We start from the raw sequence: 19,908 nt of genomic DNA on the forward strand, positions 1-19,908 counted from the left end.
TGTTGAAAAGCAACAGACTTGCTGGCCAAATCACCAGATGAAAATAGAAGAAAGCAAGCCTAAAAAAAACTAAGCTAATGTAGACACCATGTCTAAGAATTGATAAGATGCAAAATAATAAATGTTTGAGTTTAATACCTCTTTAAGAAGATGCTGACTACAAGGATCAACAAAGATGATTTTCTCCGAAGGAGGTCGTCTGAGCGCTCCACAATGCCAGGAAAAACACTAGGCTGAACAACAGGTGCCAATGTTCTGAGAAGTAGCAGGTGTGCACAAAATAAATTAGGAATCCAGGTAGGGAAGTCAGAGCTAGTCCACATTGCCTTAGTGGGTCAGGGGGTCTGGTCCCTCTGCAGAGTATGTGTGTGGAGAGGTACTTTACACCATTAGAGCTTTTCATGTCCCAAGGACAGGGGATCTCCCTGAGGGAAAGAGGGGTGCATGGAGCATTGCTCCTGAGAATGAGTTTAAACAGTAGCTGGAGCAAGGGGACCAAGAGGCGGGGTAACCCAGGGAGTGGGACGCAAGTGACAGGCTCCAGATATCTGTTCCACACGCTCCATTAAAAAGGTGTCTTTACCTTGGTGGTAAAGAGATCCATTTTAAGGAATCTTACTCATTGTGTCATGGTTTGAGAGATTAGGGTTACAGCCAATGTTGGTTGGAAAGAGGAACCTGCCTGAGTAAACTGGGATTCAAGAAAGGATTCCAAATGTCTGCAAGTACAATCCTTGAAAGGTCAGCACGCCCTCTACCTGTCCAGTCATTTTCCCATTAAGGTGGGTCACTGATGAATTCACAGTATGTACAGACCATTGTTTAACAAATAACTTCTCATAGGAGAACAGTCCTAACACACTCGCAGGTGGGGTCCAGTCTGCATAGGCGAATACGTCAAATAGCAGGTGTAGTGGAAAGGTCTTTGCAGCTGTTTGAAAATACTCTAATATGTCCCAATGACATTGTCTCTGTAAAATTACAAGACCAGGGGCGTGACCGGGCAGGGATGTAGAAGGACGTGTCTGACGTGTCTCCGCTGACCATCCTGCAGTATCCTGCCAATATCTCCACTAAACCTACTCTGCATTGTTTCAGGAATAACATTAGCCATCTCTCCTCCCTCTCTGCTACAGCCTGCTACCTATATCGCCACAATCTGCCATGGCTAAGCGGACACAGGGCCTGCACTTCCAACCGGACACCCCGGGATAAGATGTCGGCCTCCCGCCCCGCTTGGCCAAACAGGCTGCACAAAGGCTATTCTCTAAGGGCCTCAGGAATCCTCAGATAACCCCACTGATGCATCTAGGGGAACCCAAACCACCAAAGGATTGGGGAGACTTGGATGACACTCCACGTGTGTGTGTGTAGCATCTAAGGCCTCTACACATGTCAGTACCCTTAACACACAATCCCAGGCCTCGAATGTGGAGGCGGCTAAACATCAGGCCGGCACAGATCCTGAGCCTACACTCAGACATATTTGCAGCAGTCACTACAAGTAACCCCTCTATAGTTGATCTTACAGGGAAAGTAAAGGGCATGAAAATGGAAATAGCTCTGGTGAGACAGGACACGCAGAAGCTGCGGGAGCGCACGGCTGCAGTGGAGGATAGATTAAGCATATTGAAAGATGAATGTCAGCCCCTGCAAAGAGATGTGAAATAAGTCCACTCCATGGCATCTGCATCCGCTGCGCGTTTGGAAGATATGGCGAACCGCCTCCGCCACAATAATGTGCGCGCAGTGGGCATCCCAGAAAAAGCTGAGGGAAAGATCTGGTTGCCTTCATTGAGGCATGGCTGACTGACACATTTGACAGTGATGCTTTTTCAAATTTGTTTGCAGAGGATGGAGCATATAGGGTCCATGCACGACCACTACCGCAGGGAGCCCCACCTAGACCCTTTCTATTTTGCCTCCTTAACTACAGAGACAGGGATGCCATTCTATCACAAGCCAGAAGAGCTGAGTCTCTTAAAGTGGACAATGCCAAAATCTCCCTGTTCCCCAATTTCTCAGCTGAGATTCAGAGACAGAGGACAAAATTCCTGGATATTAAAAAAAAAACTACATGCACTTGATGTGAAATATTACCTAGTATCCAGCAAAGCTGAAGGTTATAGCTAAAGGAACATCACGCTTCTTTGAAAATCCTACTGCTGCAATGCAATGGCTGGACAGAGAGGAGCGCAGCCTGGCACGGAGACAGGATTGATGCGAGAGAAGAAACATATCTTTGACAAAATTAATCGGTTTAGCTTATATCTTGCTGCTTGGCGGAGTTGACTTTGACTGTTCTGTTAAATTTTGGCAATACTTTTTTCCAGCACCTTTTTTGTTCCCGCAAAGAGCATGTGCAATTATCCTCTGCAAAACCCTGGAAGTATATTACACTTTTGCCTTTCAGGCTACTTTGGAACCCTTATGTGTTAGTCCTGAGAGGACTTTGCCCCATGTTTCCTGAGGAGAGTTTATTAATCCCTTGGGTCCTGTTGACCCTAGACATCAAGTACTTGTGGAGTTAATCACTTCATTTTTGCTCAGACATGGTTTCCTTTCGTCTCTCTCTTCTTACAGGCAGGCTTGCAATGCGCCTTCTCCAGTCGCATTTGCGACTGGGCCCTTGAGTTCCACCACTGTAGGGGGGCCCGCCCCGCTCGGGAGATAGTCATTCACGTGGAGTCCCGGTCCGCTCCGCCCAGCCTCTCTGGCTGCTCCGCTCATCCTCCCTGCCCGCACTCACAGGCACACTGCACAGTCCCTGCCCATCCTCTGCTCCCGCACTCATGGGGACAGTCCCTGACCATCCTCTCCCCACCCGCACAGTCCCCGCCCATCTTCTCTGTCCCCACCGGTTCAACCCATCTTCTCCGACTCCGCCTTCACTCACAGTCCCGCCCATCTTCTCTGTCACCGCCTGCACTCAAGGGCACAGTCCCCGCCCGCTCTGCTCATCTTCTCTGGCTCCGCCTTCAATCACAGGCCCCCCCATCCTCTCTGCTCGCCCAAGCAAGACCGAGCAAGGAGGGGGAACCAAGTGATCTGTAAGTGAGTGGCACCCATCCCTCAATATCAACACTGCTCCAATATCAACCACTGATCCCCCCCCCCCCCCCCCCACACACACACCACCAAAACTGCCACTGATACCCCCCAAACCACCACTGATACACCCCCCCCCACACACCACCACTACTGCCACTGATACCCCCCCTTCACACCACCACCACTGCCACTGATACCCCCTCACACCACCACTACTGCCACTGATACCCCCTTCCACACCACCACTACTGCCACCGATACCCCCTTCCACACCACCACTACTGCCATTGATTGCCCCCTCCCCCCACACCACCACAACCACTGCTTCTACTGATCCACCCCACCATGACCACTACTGCTACTGATCCCATCCCGCAACCACCATACTTGCCACTGATACCATTCCCCTCCCCACCACTCATCCCATCCCAACCACCACCCTCGCCACGGATTCCATCCTCCCACCACCACTGCCACTCATCCCATCCCACCCCCCCTCCAACCATCACCCTTGCCACTGATCCCATTCCCCCCACCACCTCTGCCACTCATCCCATTCAACCCCCCCTACCACTGATCCGACCCCCTCAGCCACAACCCTTGCCACTGATCCCATCCCTCCTCACCACTGCCACTCATCCCATCCCACCACCACCACTACTACTGATCCCATCCCCACCCAACCACCACTGATCCCATCTCTCCCTTACCACTGCCACTCATCCCATCCCCCACCACCGATGCCACTGATCCTATCCCTCCCCCACCACCACCGCTTCTACTCATCCCAGGGGTGTAACTACAGGGGTTACAATTGCAACAGCGCACATGTTGCCCCTGAACACCTGGATGGATGGGGGGGGGGGGGCATTTAGAGGAACAAATCCCCTCAATTTTTCTCCTGAAGCCACTAAAAGTCTGCTTCTCCTCTCCTTCTGATAGGTATTAAGTGGCTGCAGGAGGAAAATGGAGGGAATTTGTTCCCCCTCCTATCCAGGTCCTGCTGCCCCCGGAGTCAGTGGGAAGGGCCCTGGCTGGAGGTCAGGTGGGCCCTCCATGGTTTCTTACACCGGGGCCCTGAAGGTTCTAGTTACGCCACTGTCACTGGATGGTGCCCTGGCCACTCAGTCTTAATACTAAGGGTTCTGGTAATATGTTATACTGACCTTATTATGAGATTGCTCACTGTATTGTACATGCTAATGAGGATTAACCAAAAAGCCAGGTGGATGCCTTGGGCACACACCTGCTACCTCTTGAAATTTTATTATGGCTGCAGAGTCTTCTAAAGGTTTAATTCCCCTCTCTTTGAATATTAGGGGATGAGTAATGTAAATAAGCATGGAGCCATATTTCATTATTTTACAACAAAAAAAAACAAAACACATGTAGTGTGCCTCCAGGAGACGCACTTATGGCCAGACACTGTACACCTGCTGCAATCCCGCAAATTTCCCACACAAATACATGCTACTCACTCCTCATTTTCTAGGGGTGTCAGTGTGCTAATACCCCGTGATGTGCCCTTTGTCTTGAGCAGCAGGTGGACAGGGAGGGACACTATTTTCCTATTTTGTAAGCTGAAAGGGTTTATATGTATTGTGGCAGCTATGTACATCCCACTGTCCTTTTCATCAGACCCGTTCAAGAAACAAGCGCAATTTATGGCATTACATCCCGGGATCCCTGTACTGGCACTGGGAGATTTTAATAATGTCCTAAACCCACAGAGACTGGCTGCTTGTCCGGGTAATGCTCCCCATGCAACTAGCAGAACCCCATTTGCTACCCTGGTCAGTGAGTTGGGGCTGAAAGATGTATGGCGTACACGAAATGCTAATGTAAAATGCTACTCCTGCCATTCAGCCTCACATGAAGGTCTATCTAGGATAGATATGGGATTGGGGAACCAAGCCCTGCTCCCCTATGTAACAGACTCAGCCTATGAGCCCAGATTGATCTTGGATCATTTGCCCTTCTGGGTATGCTTAGATATAGCAGATAGGCCCTCCCGCCCACTGTGGCGAGTCAACCCATTTTGGTTGACGTTTCCAGATCAAGATACTAAATCAATGGCTCTAAATGACATTCTGCAGTTTAACGAACATTCCTCTAACAAGGCTATAATATGGGATTCCCTGAAGGCATATCTTAGGGGGCTCCTAAAAAAGGAAATTACAAGCATCAAGCGCAGATCACAAGAGTGGGAAGATACAGTTCGCTCCGAGTTGCAGCATATGTAACCAGCCCCTCTCCAGTCACTCATGCTAGTTGGGTGGAGGCTCAGTCTCTGGATAATACTGTGGTAATGTCAGCAGCTGAAAAAAGATGATGATGATATTTCCTCCAACAGAACTACTTTGAAGAAGGGAAGAATACAGGGCATCTACCAGCTTTGGTTGCAAAAGCCCAACAGGAAGATGACAATATTACTCCTATTTCATCTCCAAACGGGGTAATATGTACAACCAGGAGGATATTTTAGGTTTATTTCAGCAATTTTACACTGCACTGTATACCTCCATGACAGACTCCTCACCAGATGCTCTGACAGACCTGTTACGGGACTGCATCTTCCCCCAGTTATCTGATACTGAAGGAGCTGAGTGAGGGCCTGGCCACAGCCCCTAGACACAAATCACCAGTTGCTGATGGCCTCCCTGCGGAGGTGTACCTTAAATACGGGAATACCCCCCCCCCCCCCCCCCGCTGTTCCGGGCTCCTTGCAAAGCAGCTGATACAGGTAAACTTCCCGATTCCATGCAGGAGGCCATTATAGTAGTGCTCCCCAAGCCAGGGAAGAATGAACTTATCCAAGACTCGTATGGTCCTATATCCCTCTTGAACACGGATGTCAAGCTACCTGCCCATGTGTTAGCGAATAGACTATCTAAAATCATTAGCAGACTGATCCACCGGGATCAGTCGGGCTTTATTCCCGCTCAATCTATAATAGATAATATAAGACGCTTATTTTTAAACTTAGATACCTGTGGATAATCCTGGGGGTAGGGCCATATTATGCTTAGACGCAGCAAAAGCATTTGATAGTGTTGAATGGCCCTACCTCCTGGATATTCTGTCTAGATTTGGCATAGGGAACAAATTTATGAATTGGATTAGAGTCCTTTATTCTGCTCCCTGTGCTAGACTCCAAATAAATAATGCCCTTTCCTCCTCCTTTTCTTTGCATAGAGGCACACGGCAGGGATGTCCGCTGTCCCCGCTCCTGTTTGCGATGGCAGTGGAGCATCTAGCTGTGTTCATTCGTAAATCTATAACTGGAATCCGCTGGGGCCCTTTAGAAGATAGGATATCCCTCTACGTGGATGACGCATTATTATACTTGAGAGATACAGGGGACTCGTTGCCACCAGAACGAGGCTCATTTCAGATTTTGGTGCCATATCGGGATTCACTATTAACTGGTCCAAATCAGTCCTTATGCCCCTGAACCCACTGACAGCACCCCTCCCGGACAGGGCATCTCAGATCGCCAAAGTTGACTCCTTTAAATACCTGGGGGTAGTAGTATCTACAGACCCAACAGAATACCTGTCACGGAACCTAGCTCACCTATTGGATAGACAGAGGATCAAAAGCAATAGTTGGTGTAAACTGCCATTGTCAGTGGTGGGGCGCATAAACTTAATAAGGATGGTGTGGGCTCTGCAGCTCCTATATATCTTTCACAATTCGCCCATGTGGATCTCAAACAAGTCGTTTAAGCGTATTGACACCCAATTTCAAGATCTGACATGGAGACGAGAACAGGCCCGGATAAATCTGATAACTCTCCAGTATTGCAGGGATCGGGGGGGTGGGGGCCTGGCGGTTCCTCATTCAAAAATGTATTTTCTGGCTTCCCAGCTGCAACAGCTTGCGGGCTGGGGGACAGAGGACAACATGGACCCGGCTGCTCAGCTGGTATCATGGACTAGTCCTGAGTTCATGGCTATATCACATTTGGAATTGGACCTTCCGGGCATCCCCCACTCGCCTTCAGCGGATATGCTTAGGAAAGTGTGGAAAACAACTAAAAAAGCGCTATCCCTATCGGGCCCGATGGCGTTTACTCCATTGTGGCATAACCCCAACTTTGTGGGATTAAACTACAGGTATTCTCCTGGAAAAGGCAAGGCATACAGTTCCTCCACCAACTGTATTCTGGTGGTAACTTGAAAGCTTTCAAGCAATTATCCAATGAATTTATGCTCTCCCACGGCCAGTTCTATCAGTATCTCTTGCTTAGGCATGCCCTACAGGCCCAGGAACAAGTGACACATCCCCTGTCCCTATCTTCTTCCCCAATGATACAAGATCTCGTCCAGGCCATTTCCCGCAGGGGATTGATCTCTAACATATATCCTGTACTAATGTCAACCATCCAGAATGCCTATTTACTTAAAAGTAAGCCCTCATGGGTTGCGGATATAGGGGAGACGGATGACCAATGGGATATGGCATTGAAATCTCTCCCAGTGATCTCAGTTTCTGCCTCTCAAACTCACAGCTCTTTATTCTCCATAGGTCCTACCGTACCAAAACCAAAGTGTGCAGTCCATACAGGTGACTTAATTCATATGGCCTGGAGATGCCCTAAGCTAGCGAGATACTGGACTGAGGTTGTACAAACCATTTCCGAGGTAGCCCAGCTCCCTATCCCCTCTACCCCGCTGGTATGCCTGTTGGGTGCAAAAGATGAGGAGATGTACCCTAGGGGTACTTATCTTATGGTTTCAAGATTATTGTATTTAGCCAGGAAGATGGTTGCAAGATTATGGATGTCTCATGCAGCACCTACCAAAGCCCAATGAACACAGAATGTCAACACCACCCTCCTCAGAGAGAGAAACTAGGCTATCGTCATCGCAACGTGGCTAGGAAGTTTGATCTTATTTAGCAGAACTGGTTGAATAATACTTCTGTGGCTCCAGCGCAGCTGGTTATAGATAGACTGCTGCTATTGTATGCCCTATAGGAAATACCTTAGATGACTACCTGAGTTTAGAGCATCAACCATTTGAAAAATGTGTGTTGAGGAAAGGGTTAACCTAACAAGCCCACGTATAAACTTAGGTGGACTTTCTGGTTCACCCACCTTATAACTTTTTCGTAGATAGCCCCAGGGGTGGGGGGAGACGAAAGGAAAACACATGTATTTTGTGTTGTTTTATGTCTCTTGTTTTATATGTTGCTATCCGAGACATGTATCTCATTGATTGTATTTATTCAATGCGTGTCAACCTGTATTACTGGAAATTTGACTCTGAAATGTTGTAAACACTGATATGACTAATGCACGTATTGTTTTCTTGTCTGTCGGCAATAAAAATTGTTTTGATTTAAAAAAAATAATAATAAAATTACAAGACCAATCACAGCCCAAATGCTGTCTTCTGTGTTTATAACAAGTCTTAGCAACCCACTCCCTACATTTTTAGAAGGCCTATACATTTCAACCTTTTAAATATCCAATTGCAGCCAAACCCTATTTTTTTGCTTTCAGTAGAGTGGAGAAAGACAGACAGGTTTTTTTTGCATTCTATTTACTCATTGGGCAGAATTTCTCACTTACTTTCCATGTAGCTGCCTGTTTATTAGATTTTCTAGAACCCTTGTTCCAGTGATGGGCAAACAAGAAATGACGGGTAAAAAAAAAAAAAAAAAAAAAATCTAAACATCGACAGAGTAGTAAAAACCTTACCCTTACCTACTCCATTTAATAAATTGTTTTTGATGGGGTTAGGTTTTAAATAAATAATAACGGAAGTGGTCTTACAGTTTTCAACCAGAAAGATAAAGTACCACTTGGAAAGAATACAAATAAAGTAAGGCTGCCTTTTGTCTAATAGTATCACGCATTAAAAAGCTTAAAAGCAAACATTAAGTGAAAGGTAATATATAAAACAGTGAGCATTGACTCTCCTTACTTTATTTTCTCCATGTACTCAGGTGTATTTTGATTGGTCATGTTGGAAGGGCTAATATGAAGCTTGAAATCTGGCCCAAAATATTCAAAGTAATCATTGTATGGCAGCTCTGAGAAAATAAATTACATGCAAAATTAACACAACACAATAGAATGAAGACAATTTGTAAAGTGTAAACGTGACATTTTTCTGACATCAAGTAGTATTTTGAGCAGCACTTTCTGTTCACTATGCGATATTCTTTGTATGCATGAATGAAAGACATAACTGCAGGAGCACCATCATGAATCTGAACAGTCTGAAAGACTTACAACATCACTCTAAATAACTACACCACAAATCAGAATTTTTGGTTTACCTGTAAAATCCTGTTCTTGCAATACATCACAGGACACAAAGGGTTTCATGCTTCATGACTATTTGGGTTGCTATGACCTTTAGGTGAATGGACACTGGCCAAAAACAGAGGAGAATCCCCACCCAGGCATAACCTCTTCAAACTCAGCTAAGTCCCAGTATATAGGAAGCAATGAGAAACACACACAAAAGAGAGGAAGGTCTTTGTGTCCCGTGATGTACTTCCATCACAAGAAAAGGATTTTACAGGTAAACCACAAATACTCATTTAGTAAATCGTACATCACAGGACTCAGAGGACATGATAGTCCTGACTACTTGGGAATTACCAAAGCACTGTGCATGAGATGTGGGCAACAAAGCGAGAAGGCCAAACAGAACAGAGGGAATACCTTGACAAAGTCTCCTGTAAGACCTTTATGGCCAAAACTGCCATCAACAGGGGTGTGAACATCTATCTGGTAAACAAACACATATAGAAGACATGGAATAACTTGCTGCTGAATAGCCCAGGAAGTGCTGACACTCCCGATGTGAGGAACCTTGCCCTTGATACCACAGGCCTGAGAATCGAGTTGATGAACCAACCTAGAAATAGTAGATTAAAACGCATCTTGGACGTTTTAAACAATATTCAAAAACAGAGAAGCACCTTCTCCTTAGGATTAAGAGAAAAAGGAAAAAAAAAAAGCTTTCCATGTACAATAGTACAACCTACCCTCCTCCAGGTTGAATTTCTAGCTATGAGGAGCGTAGGATCAGAAAACACCTCTATCCCCCAGGATTTTGGCATGAAACATGCCGTAGGCGGCCAGCGACTGTATAGTAAGATGGAAGATTGGATCCTGCAACAGCAAATCTGGCTGATGTGGTAGAGCTTACTTCTCATTTGCCAAGAGTTTTACTATGTCAGCATACCAAGTTCTTCTTTGCCAAGCCAGTGCAATCAAGTTATGGGAATGCCCTCCACCTTGAGTGCCGGTTCACACTAGACGCGGCACGACTTGCAGGTCGCCTCCCCGAGGCGACCTGCACACGACTGCCGGGGCGACTTGCAAGACGACTTCTGTATAGAAGTCTATGCAAGTCGCCCCCAAAGTAGTACAGGAACCTTTTTCTAAGTCGGAGCGACTTGCGTCGCTCCTATTAGAACGGTTCCGTAGCACAGAACGGGAGGCGACTTGTCAGGCGACTAGGTCACCTGACAAGTCGCCCCTGTGTGAACCGGCCCTTATTCTGCACAACAGACAAGGAAGAAGCTGGAAGGAATGCTTAGAGCCCTTGCACACTGGGGCGGTTTGCAGGCGCTATTGCGCTAATAATAGCGCCTGCAAACCGCCCCGAAAGTGCCGCTGCTGTCATCCCAGTGTGCAAGCCCCGAGGGCTTGCACACTGGAGCGATGCGCTGGCAGGACGGTAAAAAAAGTCCTGTCAGCAGCATCTTCGGAGCGGTGAAGGAGCGGTGTGTATACCGCTCCTTTACCGCTCCTGCCCATTGAAATCAATGGGACGGCGCGGCTATACCGCCGGCAATGCGCCTCTGCAGAGGCGCTTTGCGGTGGTATTTAACCCTTTCTCGGCCGCTAGCGGGGGGTAAAACCGCCCCGCTAGCGGCCGCATACCGACGGTAAAACGCCGCTAATAATAGCAGCGTTTTACCGCCGACGCCGCCCCCCGCCCCAGTGTGCAAGGGCTCTTAGATCAGGGAAAATTGATCCCAAGGAGTCACCAGGGCAACCACAACAAATGCCCGGGAATCCCTGCTTTGGAACACAAGCCTTAAGTTAGGTTTGTTGCTGAATTGTTGAAGACAAGATCAGAAAGGAGGAAACCTTAATAGAGCTTCTAACATCTTATCCGGGGCATCTTTAAAAGAAAAGTTCTGGCCATACTTCTCGTGGGTAACAGGAGTGAGGAGTGCACTTGTTTTTGCTCTCCTGTAACCCAGCGTCAACTAATAGCAGGCTACTGCCTGCTGTCAGCTGAAGTGGCAGAGCAGCTAAAGGCTGAAAGAATCCCAACAACATTATTAGGGACCCAGCCAGCTGCCTGATTGGCAGCTGGCCCCGCCTCTCAGTGCACGGCTGAAAGCCAGAGCCAGCTGTGTTCGCCCCCTCCCCTGCTAGACACTCCAGTGAGGACTGGAAAAGCACAGTGGAGAGCGGTGACTGGCAGTTACTGCTCTCCGCTCCAAGCAGACCCAGAGCTGAGGGACCAGCAGTCATGTGAATGCTCAGTTCTAGATCTTAGAGCAGACATGGAACAGCTGCTGTATCACATCATTGCTGCAGCAGAGGTGAGCATGTATGTTGGTGTTAAAGACTGGGAACTCATTCACTGGGACAGTCTGGGTCTTATTTAAGTGGGAAATAGCCAGGTCAACAGCAGGAGAACCCCATTTCTTGCATAGCTTTTTCTTTATGAGGTACTGGTGAGCAAAATGCTTTTGTAGTGAAGTCAGCTTTTCCATGTGAGCATAGTAAGCATATATCACTTCTTGCAAGGGTGTGCTTAAAAAGAAAAAAAAAAAAAAAAATAGGACTTGACTCTGTGTCACCATTAGGGAGATTCGCCCCTCTATTGGTTATGTTCACGTTTTCATCAAAAGTGAGAGAAAATCCCCAAAAATGTTGCGTTTTCTCGAGAATAATAGAAGGGAAATCTTCCAATGGGGACACCAGTTCTGGTGAATACCAGGTATTTCCCCAGTTTGGAGTAATCTCCCATCACTTCCTGTGAAGGTAAATCTCCCCAATGGACACAGATGGCAAAACAAAAAACTGACAGGGGTTAAATGCTTCCTTGCTCTATACAAAAAGGGGGAAAAAAAATAATGTTTCGCCTTTTAGTGCACACATCCACTGGGAAGCCTATCGTGACCTTCTGTGCCTGAGACAGCCCTGAATGCTGTGATACCTCTTGGAAAGACTTGTTCACAGAGGATTTCTGATCCTTAGCAGCTTTATTCTCTTCCTCCTCATCATGATGAGTTTCCCCCACAATGCCACATCCTACCTTAAAGCTGCAAAAATCCCCCAGAGCTTATTGTGCAGTCTCCATATGGCTGCAGAAAATTCCACTCTTGACACAAACGATGGGAAGGTTTGCAGCGTTAAAATGCAGAAAAGGGCAGGGATTCAGAGCCAGTCCGACTCTTTGGGGAGCCATTGCAGGGGGGTCCTCCCTGTGTGGATACAGGGAATTTGGGGGCCCACTCCATTGTCGCCCCCAATGCGAAGCTATGGCTTGCAGAGGGTTATAAAGGTCTGTTAACTCCAGAGGTTAGCGGCCACCCAGCTGAGAGGAGTGTCAGCCTATGCCAGAACACTTATGTGGAAAGTCACCCCCTGTAGACAAGGGTACCAACAGCAGCTGTTTATGGCTGAAGGCAGAAGAGCACTAAATCAGGTATCCCTCAGGACTTGTGGATTCTTGTGTGGTGTGACACTGCAGGACTAGGAGCTCAGGAACATGTGTACTGTGCCTAGGATCTGATAAGAACAGCGAACCATGCATGTATGATGACATCCTCTCGCACATGCACCGTCCCGGACCTCCCTTTTTGTGCTCCATCACCATCATATGTTATTCCCATGGGAAAAACTGCCCAAATGCCCCAGAAAGACAGGGAACACCGACAGGGGGATGTCCAAATTCTCCACTAGAACATTAGCACTCACCAGTTCATAGGTGCAGCCCCCTCTTAGCCATTCGACCATAGTGACCAATCAGGGCGAAGCTCTCCTCTATCCCATCAGTGATGTGGGTAGAGGAACAGTCTAGAAAATCATAACTATGTGCTTAGAAGAAAAATCTTTGGAGACACATCCATCATCTAAGGTCACTAGCTAAAAAATGGGGCTTGGCTGATCTGGGAGGGGTTATGCCTGGTCGGAGATTCTTGCCTTTTTTTTAGCCAGTGTTCATCCGACTATGGCAGCATAACCAAAGTAGTCAAGAATATCAAGTTTTCTGTGATATTCGATTTGGAACCCAGGCTTAAACTGCAGGTGGCATGGCAGCAGTAAGTAAAACTATTGCAAAATAAGAGGGCACAGGGGAAGGAAGGAAACCCCTGCTATGTGGACACATGCCCACTGTATTGCCCCATCATAGCTTTCATATACAGTGGGGCAAAAAAGTATTTAGTCAGCCAACAATTGTACAAGTTCTCCCACTTAAAACGATGAGAGGCCTGTAATTGCCATCATAGGTATACCTCAACTATGAGAGACAAAATGTGGAAACAAATCCAGACAGCCAATCACATTGTCTGATTTTTGAAAGAATTTATTTGCAAATTTTGGTGGAAAATAAGCATTTGGTCACCTACAAACGAGCAAGATTCCTGGCTCTCACAGACCTGTATCTTCTTCTTTAAGAGGCTCCTCTGTCCTCCACTCATTACCTGTATTAATGGCACCCGTTTGAACTTATCAGTATAAAAGACACCTGCCCACAACCTCAAACAATCACCTGCACCAGGCTGGGAAGACTGAATCTGCAATAGGCAAGCAGCGTGGTGTGAAGAAATCAACTGTGGGGGGGCGTGGCCGGCCGGAGAGGAAGATGGACGCCTAAGCTCACAGCTCGCCAGCCAGGGGACACAATCCAGCGCAATCGGCCGCAGCAACGACGCCATCCTCACACATCCTCACTCCTCACCTTCAGGGGACAACGATGCAGGCATCCAGAAAGAGATTTACCGACCACAGGCCCCAGAAACTGACCGAATTTGCCTATAAGCCGGCGGGCCGGGAAATCCAAGATGGCGCCGACCAGGCCGCGCCGCGCGGACCTTACACGGACCTCCCGGACGCTTCCACGGCTGTTTACTCGGATCAAGGTACTGTACCTGACCCATCCCAGAACCCGGAGGGTGACCCCCCTCCCCAGCAGCCCAGCCAAAGCTAAAATGCGGCTGGACACGCCGCCGCACCGGTCACAACACCAACAAATTGAGGCCCAGGCTCCTACTCCCTTCTCCATAGACCAGGCCCTGATCTCCTCTATGGCATCCTTCCCTACCTCAGGGCAACCAGTCATGGATACCACATTGAAGGACATGCTGATCTCCCTCCAGACCTCCCTCATGACGGACCTCTCATCCATGTTCCACAGAATCACCTCTGATATTCACTTGCTAGATAACAGGGTGACTAACACTGAGAGAGGGATACAGGCATGCACATCCACAGTTAATGAAATCATTGATGCCTATGACACAGTTAAAGAAGAACAGGCATGGATGCGGGCCAAGCTGGCCGATTTAGAAGACAGGTCCCGTAGGAACAACATAAAGTTGAGGGGTGTCCCCGAAACCATACTCCCCGCGGACTTGCCGAGATACGCAAAAGAACTGATGCATATTGTGATTCCTGAAGCGTCCCCGCGTGATGTAATCATAGATAGGATTCACAGAATTGCCAAGCCTGCCCACCTAGCAACCTCGGTCCCCAGAGACGTCCTAATGAGGGTCCACTTCTACCACATTAAAGAGAAACTCCTCATGGGGCTCAGAGCTAAATCACCCTTGCCTGCTCCCTACACTGGCATCCAACTCTTTCCCGACTTGTCCAAGTACACCCTCCAATCGAGAAGACATCTTAACCCGATAACCAAAAGCCTGCAAAACCACAAGCTACAATATAAATGGCGCTACCCCGCAACCATCCTTATTGTACACAATGGCCAAACGCACGCCATTGGGGATCTAGAAAAGGGCCTAAAGCTTCTCCACTCTTGGCGGATAATCCCCGAGTTATCCAAACCACCTCCTTCAGACAGGGGACCCACTACGTCCCGCAACCCGCAAAACCGCAATCTCAACTGAGGGTGTATACACCACTACCACACTTGGCCGCTAACACTCATTATGGCTCCCCTGAGCGCTGGCAAACTGATTCTGATTCTCTTGCCTTCTTCTCCCGGTATCACTGACTCTCTGTACCCCCTAATAGAGGATTACACGGTGTTCTTCACCCCCTCTAGAGATCCTTCTACCACTAGAAGCACCACCTCCAACAACTAAACCGAACTTCCCACTATTGGATCATATCGACAAGCCTCACCACCTGTATTATACTATACAAGTTATTGTTCTACCACTGACTTTTTTTTTTCTCTTCCTTATCTCCTTTTCTTATCATTTTTACTGCATTTTAACACATTGCTCTATTCGCAGTATTCTAGTCCTATCTTGTTTCAGCCGTCCAGTCTGCCACGAAGATACCACCAATCCCTTGACCCAGGATCCTCCTGCACCTACTTCCACGACCAGCCTACTACCGCTGCAACCTACCCTCAAGTCTCGTACTTCTGCTACCCACCTGCTGAATCCCAACGCCAGGTACCTCCGGACCTACCCACCGTCAACTAACTGTAAGTGTTGTGCACAACTCACACCGCAAGATGCCAATCACCATTCTCTCCTTGAACGTCAACGGGCTAAACCATCCCGCCAAACGTCACTCACTGTGGAAAGCCGCCTCGGCTCTCCACAGCGACGTGCTTTGTATCCAGGAAACCCACCTGCTACATTCCAATACACCCTTATGCAACAACTACCAATATCCACACATCTTCCATGCCACACACCCCACTAAATCAAGAGGGGTCATGATAGCATTTCGAGACACTTTAGACTTCCAACTCCTTGATTCAATCTCAGACCCAGAAGGTCGGTTTATTATCCTAATCTGCACAATCAACAAAGCAACTTATACCCTAATCAATATATACGCCCCGAACTCCCATCAAATGAGATTCCTCCACAAAGTTCTTCGCTCTGCCAACACTATCCGAAAAGGCCACCAGATCATCTGTGGAGACTTCAATCTAGTACCAGACGTCTTGATGGACTCCACCTCACCGACTAAACGCCGTGACTCTCCTTTAAAGAAATTCATCGCCTCCCAGGACCTGTATGATGTCTGGAGATGTCACCACGGCTCTGAACGTGACTTTACTTTTTTTTCACCCAGACACCGCTCGTATTCAAGAATAGACCTGTTCCTTTCTGACAAATGCATTTTGCAAAAAATTTCTGCTTCTCAGATCCACACCACGACATGGTCGGACCATGCCCCCATATCTATCACATTACAAGACACCAATTTCCAACAAAATACGTTTCTCTGGCGTGCTAACAACTATATTATACAAAACGACACATACGCCCCAGAAATTTCAAAACACATCAATGAATTCTTTTCCTTGAACAAAGGCTCGGTACCCGACCCTGCCGTGGTGTGGAGCGCTCACAAAGCATTCATACGAGGGATGTTAATTAAACTTGGTTCTCAGCATAAGAAGAAGAGGACGCAGCAGATAGACAAACTGACAACCCAGATAGCGACCCTAGAGGACAGGCTCAAAAAAGACCCCCGAGACCCACAGGCCAACCAACTACTAAACCTCAGGCAGGAACTTAGAACTCTACTTCTCCACTCCTACGAATTCCTTCACAGGAAAATCAAAGCGTCTTCATACTCCACCTCCAACAAAGCTGGCAAGAAACTCTCCCAACGACTAAAAGGTAGACGCACCAAAACTAAAATAACCCAACTCATTCACCCCCATACCCACACCCCCTTAAGCAACCCCCAAGACATAGCTGATGCCTTCAGCACATACTATGAAGACCTCTACAACCTGAAACAGGACCCCCATACCCCACAACCCTCCCAGGACGAAATAGATCACTTCCTCTGCAAACTAAATCTACCCAAACTGACTGAGAAACAACTGACCTCCTTAAATGCCCCATTCACTGACCAAGAAATTAAAAAAACCATAGACTCCCTCCCCAGCGGGAAAGCACCAGGCCCCGACGGAATAACCGGGGAATATTACAAACAATTTCATTCACAATTGATCCCACATCTTAGTGAACTATTCAATAATGCTGCCTCCTCTTCTACCTTTTCGCCAGAATATTTAAAAGCGTTAGTTATCACGATACCGAAACCAGGGAAACAGTCGAATGTCCCCCAAAACTTCCGTCCCATCTCCTTACTCAACCTCAAACTATACGCCAAATCTATAGCGACAAGATTACTCAAAATTATGCCCACAATTATAAACCAAGACCAAACAGGATTCACAAAAGGCAGACAAGCTTCAGATGCCACCAGGAGGATGATTAACCTTATTCACCACGCTGAGTCCACCGGAACGCCTTCTCTGCTCCTTTCCCTGGATGCAGAGAAGGCGTTCGATAGGGTTCACTGGTCCTACCTAGCGTCGGTCCTCCGGAAGTTTGGATTTCAAGGCCAGATTCTCGGTGCCATTATGGCTTTATATTCCAACCCCGAAGCTCAGGTTTACACGGAAGGCATGCTATCCCGACCATTCCCAATTACAAAACGGTACCCGCCAAGGTTGCCCCCTATCCCCCCTCATATTCAACATGGTCATGGAACCCCTAGCAGAACATATCCGCTCTAACGCCGACATCTCGGGCATAAAGATTGGCCCTCACCACCACAAAATTAGCCTGTTTGCGGATGATGTTATCCTCATCCTCACCAACCCGACTGTTTCCCTGGCAGAAGTACAAAAGATGCTAAATTGGTTTAGCTCGATATCATATTACAAAATCAATACGACTAAATCCTTCATACTAGACATCAAGGTGGACGCTACTATAAGAAACCTCCTACAAGCCCAATATTCATTCGCCTGGGCAGACTCCGACATATCATATCTAGGCATACAACTACCGAGGACGACTAAAAAACTCTATACATGTAACTTTCTGCCACTCCTCCAAAACATTCAAGCGACCACACAAAACAGCGAAACACGAACTCTCCTGGACAGGTCGCCTTGCGGCCTTTAAAATGATCTGCCTTCCCCAGATACTCTACTACTTCCGAACCATTCCTATCCCCCTACCCACCACATTCTTCAGATCCCTTCAGACATTGTTTAATAAATTCCTCTGGAAAGAAAAGAGACCCAGATGTGCCCATACAAAACTGATCAAACACAGACTGGTAGGAGGCTCGAGCTCAATAGACTTTGAAGACTACCACCTAGCAGCTATTCTGGCCCAACTACCCTGCTGGTTTAAACCATCCCCGTCCACTCTATGGGGCCACATTGAACAATCTTCACTCATAAGACCAAACCTAAAAACATGGCTGTTAAGCATTCCCCTAGGCGCTCCAATCCCGAAATCCCTGTCTCCCACCGTGAAAGCCTCAGCACAGGCATGGAAAAAAACGTCATCCCAAATGCAATACTCTCCCACCACACCACAATCCCACATCCCCATAAAATCCTTACTCCACCTAATGCCAGAAATCTCACTTTCATCTTGGATCCTTAAAGGTATAAACTACATACAAGACATACTACAAGAAAACCATATCAAATCATTTCCTCAACTTCAAACCACATACGACATACCCGCATCCGAATACTTCACCTACCTCCGTATACGTCACTGCCTGCAAAATATACCATTCCCCATCTATAATATACACCCCAAAACTTGGGAATACCTCGCCGACCCCGACACAAAAATCAAAGGCATCTCATATTTTTATAATAATCTACACCAAAAACGTACCTTTACCAAAATGCCACCCCACCACACCTGGGAAAAAGACCTTGCCAAAAAGTTTACAGACATACAATGGCAACAAGCCCTCAAGACTATCTACAAATCCACCAAATGCGCGGCCCTATGGGAACTCACACAGAAGATTACACTAAGATGGTATCTGACCCCCGCCCGCATAACATCTTTTAACCCTCAAATCCCTAATACTTGCTGGAGATGTAAATCTTCCACATGCGACCTATTACATGTCTTCTGGTCGTGCACCAAACTCCGCAAATACTGGGAAGACACCTTCCACGTAATCTCGACCATCACTCAAATCACGACCCCTCCAACACCGGCCCTAGCGATCCTCAACCTCACTATTGAGGACTTTCCTCACCCCCTCCAATCCACAATCACCCACATCCTCATGGCAGCCAGACTCAATATAGCTAGACACTGGAAATCTGACACACATCTGACGATTACGCAAGTCACAGACTTGGTATCACTACACTACAGTTACGAGACCACCACAGCCACACTATCTGGGCATGCCACTAAAATACGCACAGCATGGCAACCTTGGACCGACTGGACTAGAAACTGCGCACCCCGCGCACAAACAAACGGCTGTTCTGATCCTCCTTCTTGACCGAGCAATACCCATCACTACCTAAGAATGTTATGATACCTTTATAACTGAAAAATTTCAGTTTTTCTTTTTCCTCCTTTTCCATTGTTTGGAACTTTCGTGTCCACCACAGAAGGGTCCGCTTCACTCCTGTGCCACTAAAGGTCCCACATGGGGTGACACACTTGTGAAGTGGACCGAATAAGATAAGACCTATCAGAGTTTTTATTCCTGTTAGCATTAACGAAATGACACGACTATTACTTACAGTAGTATATATATGTTTTTACTAGATCCCGGTTTGTGGATAGAAGTTCATATCTATGATTGTTATACAGACGTCGTTGCACGACGTACAATGTTTAATTGTACAATGTACT

The 19,908-nt window shown here is 47.3% G+C and overlaps 1 protein-coding gene across 1 annotated transcript in view; it reads right to left on the bottom strand.

Annotated features, from left to right (window-relative positions):
• Positions 1-19,908, bottom strand: part of HDAC2 (histone deacetylase 2) — a 71,434-nt gene that overhangs the window by 13,961 nt on the left and 37,565 nt on the right. Inside the window, exon 9 of the mRNA XM_073627110.1 lies at positions 8,985-9,093. Within this exon, the coding sequence (XP_073483211.1) occupies positions 8,985-9,093 (109 nt within the window). The remainder of the gene's footprint in view (positions 1-8,984; positions 9,094-19,908) is intronic.

Source organism: Aquarana catesbeiana, linkage group LG04 (genome assembly GCF_042186555.1).
Source record: "Aquarana catesbeiana isolate 2022-GZ linkage group LG04, ASM4218655v1, whole genome shotgun sequence".
In the NCBI taxonomy this organism is placed as follows: domain Eukaryota; kingdom Metazoa; phylum Chordata; class Amphibia; order Anura; family Ranidae; genus Aquarana; species Aquarana catesbeiana.